General features: G+C 38.2%; 2 protein-coding genes across 2 annotated transcripts in view; one reads left to right on the top strand and one right to left on the bottom strand.

Annotated features, from left to right (window-relative positions):
* Positions 1 to 7603: 7603 nt before the first annotated feature.
* On the bottom strand, positions 7604 to 10768 carry LOC139687308 (elongation factor 1-alpha 2). Its single transcript, XM_071584453.1, has 7 exons — positions 10658 to 10768; positions 9742 to 9922; positions 9482 to 9661; positions 8972 to 9400; positions 8610 to 8885; positions 8244 to 8531; positions 7604 to 8155 (listed from the first exon to the last, which is right to left on the bottom strand). Exons 2-7 carry the CDS (start codon positions 9883 to 9885, stop codon positions 8084 to 8086), a joined length of 1389 nt encoding a protein of 462 aa, XP_071440554.1. The 5' UTR covers positions 9886 to 9922; positions 10658 to 10768; the 3' UTR covers positions 7604 to 8083.
* Positions 10769 to 10912: 144 nt separating this feature from the next.
* mRpS14 (mitochondrial ribosomal protein S14) overlaps positions 10913 to 12031 on the top strand; it is a 29452-nt gene continuing 28333 nt past the window's right edge. The window contains exons 1-2 of the mRNA XM_071584408.1: positions 10913 to 11025; positions 11168 to 11308. Of these exons, the coding sequence (XP_071440509.1) occupies positions 10960 to 11025; positions 11168 to 11308 (207 nt within the window). The 5' untranslated portion in view covers positions 10913 to 10959. The remainder of the gene's footprint in view (positions 11026 to 11167; positions 11309 to 12031) is intronic.

The following is a 12031-nucleotide window of genomic DNA, read 5'->3' as shown; positions in this document are numbered from 1 at the left end:
GTACCATACAGGAGTCCTGATGGAGTACCATTTGCTTGTTGCCTGGAAAAGGACTCAATATGGTAATATGGCAGTAAATAATCAATAAATGATTTTGGAGACAGTGAAAATTAATGGTACTCTGAAAACTCATTATTTCAGCCCCACTTACTATGAAATATCATGAAATTCAATGTTAACAGTGAACCCCATCCAAAACCATAGAACTTTGTATAATTTTTATTACAGATAAATTGAGTCTTCTGTGAAATTTGAAATCATGGTCTGGTCCCCTAACTTAAAAATGTTTAGCAACTTTGTAGTGCTATCTCAATCTAGGGTATTCTTTGTGATAATAGAGGATAATTTTGCCACAACACAAGAAGGTAGACCCCTTCAATGGAAATGAAAGTAGATTAGTGGGTGAAAAAGATACTGGGGTATATGACTTTCATTTGTGGACGAACAACAATTGAAATAATTTACTCGTTTAATATCAACTCCAAAAACATTTAGTTCACTTATCCTTTCTAGGCTCTGGTTCATGTGAAAGTTAATCTAGAAACTTAGCAATTTTGATCTCACATCCATAAGTATGCCATTAGGGGTAGAGCGATTTTGAATACTAATTATTATAGACTCCTCAACTTACAATTCATTTCTGAACTAACGACTCATTTGTCATTTGTTTGTACAACTGGCTGCCAACTCAGTTGAAATTGGACTGCATTCCTAATTCCAAGAATATACCTGGTTACTTGCTAACCCGCTTGATTCAATTGATGATTTTTTCATAAATATAAACTCATAAATGTGATAAAGGTTGTGACAAAATACTCATCAATTGAATAAAGCGGTTCAGCAAGTCACCAGATATATACTCTAATCTTGAAATTTTTATGTTGGCATTTAATATGGTCATACCATTTATCTAAATGAAAAGGTATATTATTATTGACGAACATAAGCAGAATAGCATAAAAAAGCATACCGACATGGATAGTAATGGAAAGCACTGATTGAACACCCAGTCTATCGTATCCATTCCATGTCTTCATCTGCCCCCTGCAGTAGTCAAGTTTGAGACCTGTACAGGATTTGCTTAAGTTGTGAATCCCCAGGCTACTCCTTTACTCCCTCATAAATGTGAATGAACCCATAATAGCTTTTCCTTCAACATTTTACTGGCTGAGTATCTCTACACTGGTCTTCCATACACACACTTGTTCATTTTTATTTCCTTCAATGATTTTTATATCTTGTAATCAAGTATGCCAGGATCTAAATTGTCCTCCTCTACATCAAAATCTATTTTTTCCGGGTATTAACTTATTGGCCTTCCCATATAGTGCTTTTATGTATTCTTTACACCTTGTCTGAATCTTTCCTTGTGTAACTAACACTTTTCCTACAGTGGATTTTCTTACTTCCTACCACTGTCTATCTTGCACACCATTTCTTCACAAACTATCAATATTTTTGCACTGGTCTCCTGGCAGCTTTTTTCACCCCATGATGGTTTCTTGTTTGCATATTTTCATTTGCTTCTCCAAAATGTTGTCGACATTTTTCCATTCCTCTATTCCAAATTGCACTCCGGTAACCTATGGATTCCCATTTATTTTCCTTTTTTTTGTTTGAAGCTTTCGATATCCCCTTTTTCTGTCATAATAACACCTTTTCCTGCTGTACCATCTCCTTGTAATTACTCACAAATTTTGAACTTCTGGCTCCTATTACTCCTACCTTATTATCCTATTTAAACCTTCTACATTTCATTTTCTTGCCCTCCTTCACTTATCTTTTCTATTGAATTGACATCCCTTTAAAGTTATTGAATTATGAATGCAATCAACATTTACTCCTGGTAAATATTAACCGTATGAAATATCTGAACCTTCATCTAAGCATAATAATGTAACTGAGATCTCCATGAATTTTTTTAATGTTCACCTTCATTTAGTGGTGTTTATACTTCATATGCCATTCCTTCTGTAAAACTCTGTTTACTCCCTGTGGTCATTCCTTGTTCCTAAACCACATGCTTCAATCTTGCAGCTGTTCCAACCCTTTCCCATCACTATCAAGTGTTTTCTACCAGGAACACCTGTAAATATTTACTTGAAAACACTTTTATCTTCCTTTCTACTTTGAGCCAGAATGCCAACGTGAATATGAACCAGTTCATCGGCTCTGGTTTTTCCTCTGCTGCCCTCTGTGCCTTTTCTGGTGCACTGTGCTGCCCTCTGCTGTGCCTTTTCTGGTGCAGCCAATTACGCTGATATATCATAAATGTATGGGAAAAAATGGAATCACTAAATTGTCAGGCATGCAATAATCACATTGTTTTCATGGACAGAGGAAGGGGAACTCTGATGTTAATATCCAAATGCAGAATTGTTTTTGTTTAAATGAATATATTTAGCCTTAGACCAAAAACAGCAAATTTTGGCCTTTAACAACGGACATCTAATTAACAGTGATATCAATGGACACGATTACAAACACCCAAGCCAATCTCCAAGTGGAGAAAAACCCACCCAGGCAGGAATCAAACCCACGACCCTTGGATTCGCAGACAAGGATGTTACCCCGCCGCCACTGGGGCTGGCCAACTTTTAAGTCTTTTTATTTACTTTTAAAGTCTATTTCATTTGGCCCCTTGAATTATAAAATAATGAGGTTCAACTGTGCATGACATGCCTGGATCACAGATGCTCTAAATAAAAGTTTAGTGAACCAAACATTTTTCCTGATGCCACTGCACAGGTATATCTCATTAGCAAATGCACAAAGGCACTTATTGATTGTTCACGTTATAATCCAAGATGAGATGCAATCCCTAAAATAATTCTTTGGTAACAGTTATCTTATGAATAATCATTGGTCCCTAAAAGAGAAGATAATCTCACTGGTCAAGTTTCTAAGTCAAAAAAAAGTTGTTTGTTTTTGTCACCCATTTTAACAAGATACAAACTCATTTTGGAATAGAAAGCAATGTATTAAACTTTGACATTTTTATTCTAGTCATCTTGTTAAATCTTTGCCAGCATACTGTAGAGATCATGACTTAAAGGAAATAGATATAGAAATGTTTCAAGAACAATTTTATCCAATGGAAGAAATTATGCCAGCAGACCAGGCAAAAATTGAATATACATGTTACACAGCAGAAGTAGAGAGCCCCTATCAAGATGAAGTATTTCAAAGTATGAGCAATCAATCAAAAAGCACAGAAACACCCTCCGGAGAAGGCATGGAACCAATAAAAAATGAGAATAGGATGGCATTACAACAAAGCAAGCCCGTGGATTTCAAGAAAAGAGACTTTTCAAGTGATATTGAGGCAGAGAGCAAGCAAGAAGAACATGGTCGACCTATTAAAAAATTTACAATGAACAAACATACCAGTGAAGTTGCCACACAGATCCCTGAAAAACAAAAACTCAAAGATTCTGAGCTTGATTTATCAGCTACAAACTCGAAATTGCAGCCTGAGAACAATGAAAACAGTAGTGGAACAAATGTGAGATGTTGTCTTCCCTGTGGACAATCTAGAAACTCTAGGAAATCCAAGCAACATGACAAATCACTGGACACAATGAGGGAAGAGAGACCTTCTTGGGGGGACTCCAATAAGGGACACAACAGAGAACTACAGAAAACACAAAACCTGAAGACAGAGAAACAACAGGGAGCTCAAAGGAAAGGGGAAGATAAAAAAAAGAGATGCTGCATTAAACAAGAACCTGAGGATAGAAAACGGAAACCCAGGCCACTGTTCAAATTAAGAAAGAAATTACATTCCAGAGTATTCCCTGCATGCAGAATGAAAACCAGGCCTGTAAGTCAGACATTTTTCTACCTTGACAAAAAATAATGGAAACCCATATCTTACCCTGCAATGTTTTAGATTCCTACAGTATGTTGTATTCTATTAATGCTGATTTATTTATTTGTTGACATTTTGATTAACAAGCCCAGAGCTAACAAAAATTGATATTGCTGTAATTATTAATATTGCTAAATTCCATACTAATCACCCTCATCTCTTCACTCCATCATGCTTATCCATTTTACCTTCCAATATCTCATTACTACGTCAATTCATTTATCAGGCCATTAAATTCTCTTGCCTATCACAAAATGACCAAAATTATTTGTCTTCCTTCCTCACCTGAAATTTAGGAAATTGGTAGTAAAAGATTGGTGGGATTACATTCTCCCCACGGACTTTCCCGCCCTTTGTTACAGAACATTATACCAGCTCAATAGTTACCTTGAAATGAGGCTTAGCTATTCAAAATGCTAGTTTTAGGGATATGTATTTGACTATACACGGGATTTCAATTTGGATAAGCAATGTGACATAAAAAACTTGGCTCTATTTCCAATAAACATAAGCCCAAATCTGTTACCATTAATCAGTATAAACTTCATTTTCATTACAGCACATGCATCATCCTTCACAATACGACCACAATAAAATCATCCTTTCAAAGAAGTCTTCCGTACCATCTGCTCCAAGCAACCCTAAGAATGCCAACAGCAATGGAAATCAATCATCAGTCACTACATATGATGAAAATAAAGTTCTCCGTGAAAGAGTAACAGTACAGAAGTACCAGCAGCTAAGTGAAGCAAATAAAAACCCACTAGAAGAACAATCAAAATCAATAGAACATGGAGGCAACAGGGAACATTCAAAAAACAACACAATGGAAGATACACAAAAAAGACACCCTTGGCAGAAGAGAGGAAGAAAATCAAGATTTATTGTAAGCATCCAATGGAAAACGGTTGAGGATGAAGCAAGCCAAACAGGAACAGATGAGAATTCATCAGTGGAAAGTGACCGTGAGTCAGTTTTTTCGAATGCAACATTTACAGTCCGTTCTCCTGACTTTGCGGAAGTAGACTACAGTACGTGGACATTGAAAGGAGATACAGCAGGTGAAACTACACTCACAGAGGGATGGCTTTGTACAACAATGGGCTGTCAACGAAAAAAAAGAAACAAAAAATTCCAAATTGAAGACGCTCCTAAATCTGAATTGAAAGAGCAAGTTAATGCAGCCGAAACTAAAATAGCAGCTATGACAGTTGCAGATGTTAAGTTACCAATGAGCCAAAGCCTTTGGATAATGAAAAACACTCAATCATGTGAATTACATGACACCATCACTTTTCCGAAAAATGAAACAGGTCAAGGAACACTCAGCTCACCTGGTCAAAATGACGACATGAAACTTTCAGCGGAAGACCTGGCTCTTGAGCAAGACTATCTAAATGAGGAATTTGAAAATTATAGTGAGGATGAAATTAATTGGTAAGAATAAAATATGCCTAGACATTTTGAGTCCCCTCGAAACATTAAAAGTGCTAAATGTAGTCTTAGCATAAGATAAGGGAAGTCAATTAGGTTAGTTTGTTCTCACAATCAAAGGTGCAAAAATTCAATTTTGCTAGCGTAGCACAGAATGAATCTGTGGTATAAGTTCGATTTGATTCCAGTATTTTACCTACAAGACACAACATAACACAAGTCACCACAAAATGAAACATTCTTTCATCTGAACAAATTGACGTGAGCTAAATTGATTCTCTCCTTCCATACAGTGCAACAAGATGGTTTGAAATTTCTCTCAAGTGTGTAAACTACCAATTACAAAGGTGGAGCCTTAGCTCCACTGCTATTCTAGAGTAGAAATTAATTGTGAGAGACGTTCTAAGAACATGAGAAACACCTCTATTCAAGTACTAGGCCTCCTTCAGTTCACTATTAGTTTTTGTCCTCTCTCTCCAGCTACTTCTTACTATCAGATTAAATGTTAGCTCTTGTTTCTTTATACAGCACATTTTCCTTCCTTATCTAATTGCTTCATCTCACAGCCCTGGTTACCCATCTGTTTTTCTTGGACCATATCTGTTTTTGCTGAAATTAAATTTTTTTATCTTGTCTTTCCCTCCATGTTGTTAACATCTGACCCATGATCCATTCCAATCTTCCTGTACTTTCAACCAACTGCCTTCCCTTTATGGTATCTTTCTTATCCCCTCGGCCTTTCTTGGTTCTTTTAGCTTTCCTGCCTCTTCTTCCTTGAATACTTATTTTCTGACATATCTCTGTAATTTGTGTTGTAGAGTTGTGGTCAGAATTAATATTTGTTCCTCAACAACTTTCTGCACTTTTCATACCACTTGTCATTTTTTATTAGAATAAAATCAATTAGACATCATTCCATCGTGTTAACTTCATTTTACTAGAGTTGTCTGTGCCTAAGTGAATGTTGTTGTCCTTCATTGTTCCTTCTTTCTTATCAAGATATTGCACTTACTGGGTACTAACATACTCCTGGGATAGTTTGTTTTCAATCACTGTTCCAAAAGAGTAATTTTCTACATTCAAACCGATAGACTATTCTGGTTAATATCTCAAAAAGTTTAATATTGCCAACACGAAGACTAGGAAGCAAATTCCTCCCGTCTGCTTCCAACCATTTCACCTAACCAGACTACTATTCTGATTTTAGTCATGAAATTAAACAATATCGATTACCACACTTTTCAATTGAGCTCTTGACAAGCACATTCTCATTTTATGTCCACTTTAAACTCAGCAAAATGCTTCGGCAGTACCAAAAGAAATTCTGTTGCATAATCTGACCAATCTTTATTCAGTACAATGGTGGGCAAAATACATTATACCAAACAAGAACATTTCTGGCCACATATTAAGGGCTTAATCGATTAGTTAACTTAATACTGTTTTGATAGCCATTCTGGAGTAGATAGCCAAAACTTAAGGTAAGCTCACCTAAAGCAACCTTTGATTTGTGTGTGCAATACGAAGGACTATGCAGAAATCAACAAGGATGATAAAACCATTCATTTCTTTTCCAGATTGAAAAATTTGGCAAGAATAGCCACTGCTCACTAAGCTGATACTTGGGCCTTAAAAGAATCTATCATGGAGGACAAAGGCCCACAAGTATTCCTGTACCAGGTAAAAAAATGCCAAGCCCCTTAGAGGAAATAACCCTGATCATCTACTATCCTATTACTGAGAGGAAGTCCATTGCAATCATGTTCACAAAATCAGTTGCCAAAGCAACATTTTCATTTATGCCAAGCCTTAAGATTTCACCTAAAGACACTCACTAGAGCCATGTTTAGAATACTGCAACCCAATTAATCAATCCTTGATTTAATTATTCTCAACCCAAGTAAATCTGCCATCCCATATTCATGGCTGCAAATGAATTTACATGAAAATAAGCATTATCCATTTGTATTTTAACTACTTTAAATTTCAGTCTTCCAGTACATCACCCACAAAAATTAGCTGCCATCATTCCTGCACCCATTCACTATGGCACAGTCATTTCAATTTAAATGTACAAACTTAAGCAATAAATAATATTTAATGCCCCTTTTAAGAATTACCAGGAACAAGTAAGAAAACTTTGCATGAGACATGGTTCAAATGAACCAATTAATTTAACACTTATGCAGCCACCTAATAACAAAGGCTCTCAATTTGAAAAAGGATACTATTACGCCTGCACAGCACCCAATTTAGCTAGAGGAATTTTCCAGGAAGGAGTGACTCAAATGAAAAGTGTTATTCCATGGTTCAAAGCTTCTTTATTGGCCCTTCTTTTTATACCATAAGTTATGTACAGAAGCTGTTGCACTGTAGATATTAAACTTTATGCCACATCGAACAAAAGGAATGAAAATTAAAATAAAAGTTCGTTCCCCTGAAACATTTTGAAAATTCTGCCTCCACTATCCACAAGTTAACGTAATAAAATTAAAACAGCCGGGCTAGGGACAATCCTGCCTTTTTCCTCCGGAATTCCTTGCGGTGGCAACAATGCTTCAGCAGCCACTTGGAAAGAAACAAAAGCAAAAGTCGGTGTAGACCCTTGAGGACCTCTCCTCCATGTCGTAGGGCCATATTATCCATCTCCCCGGGCAGGTGCGGGCACCTGCCACGCCCCTTAGCAGGGCCATATCCCAGTGTGTCTAATGCAAAATTCTGATGTTTGATGGAACAGCAATGGACACACTGCACACCAGCACCCAGGAACACAGCTAGTTATTTCTTCTTTTGGGCCTTCTCTGCAGCCTTGGTGACCTTACCTGTCGTCACCTCCTTATGATTGACACTCTGAAAGTAATCAATGACCAGAAATTAAAGTTTGAAAAACAGAAGATCCTAAAAGACGGGTGAGTGCAATATCCTTCCAAACGCTCACCTTAATGACTCCGACGGCAACAGTTTGCCTCATGTCACGAACAGCAAAACGCCCAAGAGGGGGGAATTCCTGGAAGGACTCCACGCACATGGGCTTGCTTGGGACCAGGTTGACGATAGCCGCATCGCCAGACTTAATAGACTTGGGGTTCTCTTCAGTTGTCTTACCGGTACGACGGTCGCACTTCTCCTTGATCTCTGCGAACTTGCAAGCAATGTGAGCAGTGTGGCAATCAAGCACTGGTGTGTAACCGTTGGCGATTTGGCCAGGGTGATTAAGCACGATGACCTACAACAGAATTGATGTAAGTTAAAAACCAACAATTAAAATGAAAGAAAGGGAGACGGGATTATCCCAATGCAGTACCTGGGCGGTGAAGTCTGATGCTGCCTTGGGTGGGTTCGCTTTGCTGTCTCCACAGACGTATCCACGACGCAATTCCTTAACGGAGACGTTCTTTACGTTGAAACCAACGTTGTCACCAGGGAGGGCTTCCTGCAGAGCTTCGTGGTGCATTTCCACTGACTTAACTTCAGTGGTAAGGTTGGCGGGGGCAAAAGTGACCAACATTCCCGGCTTCATGACACCAGTCTCAACACGGCCAACGGGCACTGTTCCGATACCGCCAATTTTATAGACATCCTGCAAGAAAGAGTATCCATTAATACAATAGAACTGAAGAGCAACTTTTAGTATTAACATAGTATTAGCGCAAAACAATGACATACCTGCAGAGGAAGCCTAAGAGGTTTCTCAGTAGGTCGGCTAGGTGGAAGGATGGCGTCCAGAGCCTCGATGAGGCACTTTCCGTCAGCATTGCCATCCTTACGCTCCACCTTCCATCCCTTAAACCACGGCATTTTATCGGACTGCTCCAACATGTTGTCTCCGTGCCAGCCGGAGATGGGGACAAAAGCAACCGCCGCAGGGTTGTATCCAATTTTCTTGATATAATTCCCGACTTCTTTCTTGATTTCCTCGAAACGAGCTTCACTGTACGGAGGTTCAGTTGAGTCCATTTTGTTAACACCAACGATTAGCTGCTTCACGCCAAGAGTGAAAGCAAGAAGTGCGTGTTCTCTGGTTTGCCCATTCTTGGAGATACCGGCTTCGAACTCTCCGGTACCTGCTGCAACGATGAGCACAGCACAATCGGCCTGCAAAAAGAGGAGTTAGTGTTAATTCAACTGACAGAACAATGCAATGTTATGAGACTAATGATTAAAGGGTTAACCTACCTGCGAAGTTCCGGTAATCATGTTCTTGATGAAATCACGATGTCCGGGTGCGTCAATGATGGTGATGTAGTATTTAGCGGTCTCGAACTTCCACAGGGCGATGTCAATGGTAATACCACGCTCGCGTTCAGCCTTCAGTTTGTCCAACACCCAAGCATACTTGAAGGAACCTTTGCCCATCTGGAATTTTCAAAGTTCACAGTTAGAGAAATAACCGCGGGAACTTTACCTTAATATGCAAAATTCCAATAAAAACTTACTTCTTGGGCTTCCTTCTCGAACTTCTCAATCGTTCTCTTGTCGATACCACCGCATTTGTAAATGAGATGACCAGTGGTGGTTGACTTTCCAGAGTCGACGTGGCCAATGACCACGATATTGATATGAACCTTTTCCTTTCCCATTTTGATTTCAGTAGCTTGGGTTACTCAAGATGGATAACTAAAGAAAGAGGAAACATTCCATACGTTAGTCCACGTGGTCCACCTAACCCACTACTTCAACTTCCGTCATCCAGGCCGCCATCTTGTTGAGTCATTACCAAATAAAACAATTTTGCGCTATATCCTACTTTTATACTAATGGGAATTTGACATCTGCCGCGAGGGAAAAATCAATGGAAACATTTAGAAATGCCGTTTTAACAGTTAGAAGCTCTCAACTTACGAGTGACGTGACCAAAATTTCTAAGTTACTCACAATATAATGACAAGAAGCCAAAAGATCAAAAGAAATTGCTTTTCGGGGGAAAAACTTAATTTAAAAGAAAAATAATTTAATTACGCGAGCTTTGAGAACACTAGTTGCAATGGCCGACCAAGCACAACCACGTTGTCAGGCCAAGTTTCGGTTCGACTAATACGCAAGGAATAATTATTCAAAACATAAACCTTAATTTCCTTAAGACACTAAAAAGCAAATTCTATCACCAGAAAGAATTAATTAAAGGATAACCTAACAAGTATGAGAATCGCATGCTGTTATGGCAACCGGCGATGCCGGGTTAGGGTTTTACACATTAGAGCGAATTAACTATTAAATACTAAGAAAAAATATACCTCTAAAAATAAAGTAAGAACAATTACCGAGAAGTGAAGACTAATTTAAGGCTCGGATGGCTAAGAGCGGTATGGAATATCCTTAGATTACAACCACAGAGAGAACTGTGCTACTCACCTCCCGATGCCACGACAGAAAGAGAGGGATGGACGAAGTGACATGCGTTGTAGGGGGTGCGTATGAGGTCCTAGGGGGGTCAGCGAATTGGTGGCTATTCCATCTTGAAACCTTACCCCCCCTAAAAATTTTATTAATATTGTTTTTTAATGAAAAGTTATTTAATTTTAAATATGGATACGTATTTTAATAATTATATTTACATAAATATTTAAGTTATTTAACAGGATTTTATATTTCAAAATAAAAAAAGCATAACGTTAGTCGCCCGGTTTGGATTCCGGTACCTGTATAAGTCTGCTATGGCTTTAAAGTTAAAGAATTTAGCTATTCCAGTCATTCATTCTCATTCAATTTTTGGATTCGGGGTAAATTATGCTTATATATCTACAAATTAATTGTTGAAAATTATGCTTGATTAAAAAACCAATACATCATGGAATGCAAGTCTTCTTTTGTACCCGTACATTGTTTTACGTAAACCGAAAATGAATTCGTACTGTCATTTAGTTGCAGCAAATCAGAAATAAATGGGCGGATTGGAGAATGATAAAAGACGCGAAAAGGAGGAAAATAGTGGCGCAGTACGCAGAAGAAAGATTGCGGATACAGGCAATTAGAAAGTGTGACGTTTTACCTCCAGAAATTAAAGTAAGTGCTTATGTTTCCTTTAGCTATAATTTTCAGAATCGTTTTACCTCACGGATTAAAGTATTATGCATACAATTCTCTAGCAGAGTTAACGATGGTGTTAACGAACACCCAACAGTGTTCTTCTGCAAATGAACTTGCAGAATTAATGTTGCATTCATGCTATGGAAAACATCTTATTTCAACTTGTTAACAATTAAGGTAGGGAATGTAACTGACGATTTACGAGGAATTAAGCATGATGTTGTCCCTGTAGTTGCCCTTTCATTTTAGAAGACATTTTTTCAGCTGTTAGTATTGCGTGAGATGTACGTGTAGAAATCAAGTTGAGTGAGGCTGGGTAGGTTTGTTTTGTAACACCATATCTGGCTCTCTTAACTAGGAGGCATATTAGGCAACAATTTTCACAGCCCTAAATGGTAGAGCGATGGGTCACAGAACTGATGGTCCAGATGATTACTCTGAGGGCCCTCAGCTTCATGTTTAATATGATCAACAATAACACATTGGTAACCACTCGAGTCTTTCTGACCAGTGTCATGTTCGAACCGACGCTCTTAAACCATGCTCGTAATCTTCCTGGGTGCTTGTCATATATATCTTGTTAATCAATGGTGTCTGAGTCACATATTGAGAACCGCCATGAAGATTTGAAACTGAGGGCATAGGAACACGAGTTTTCTCTCTGCAGTTGTTGGATACCTAGGAATTTATAATGGCAAA

The sequence above is a fragment of the Hetaerina americana genome, unplaced genomic scaffold, assembly GCF_022747635.1.
Source record: "Hetaerina americana unplaced genomic scaffold, ioHetAmer1.1.p SCAF_19, whole genome shotgun sequence".
NCBI lineage: Eukaryota > Metazoa > Arthropoda > Insecta > Odonata > Calopterygidae > Hetaerina > Hetaerina americana.
The sequence above is the reverse complement of the archived record's forward strand: the minus strand, read 5'-3'. Positions and strand labels throughout refer to the sequence as shown.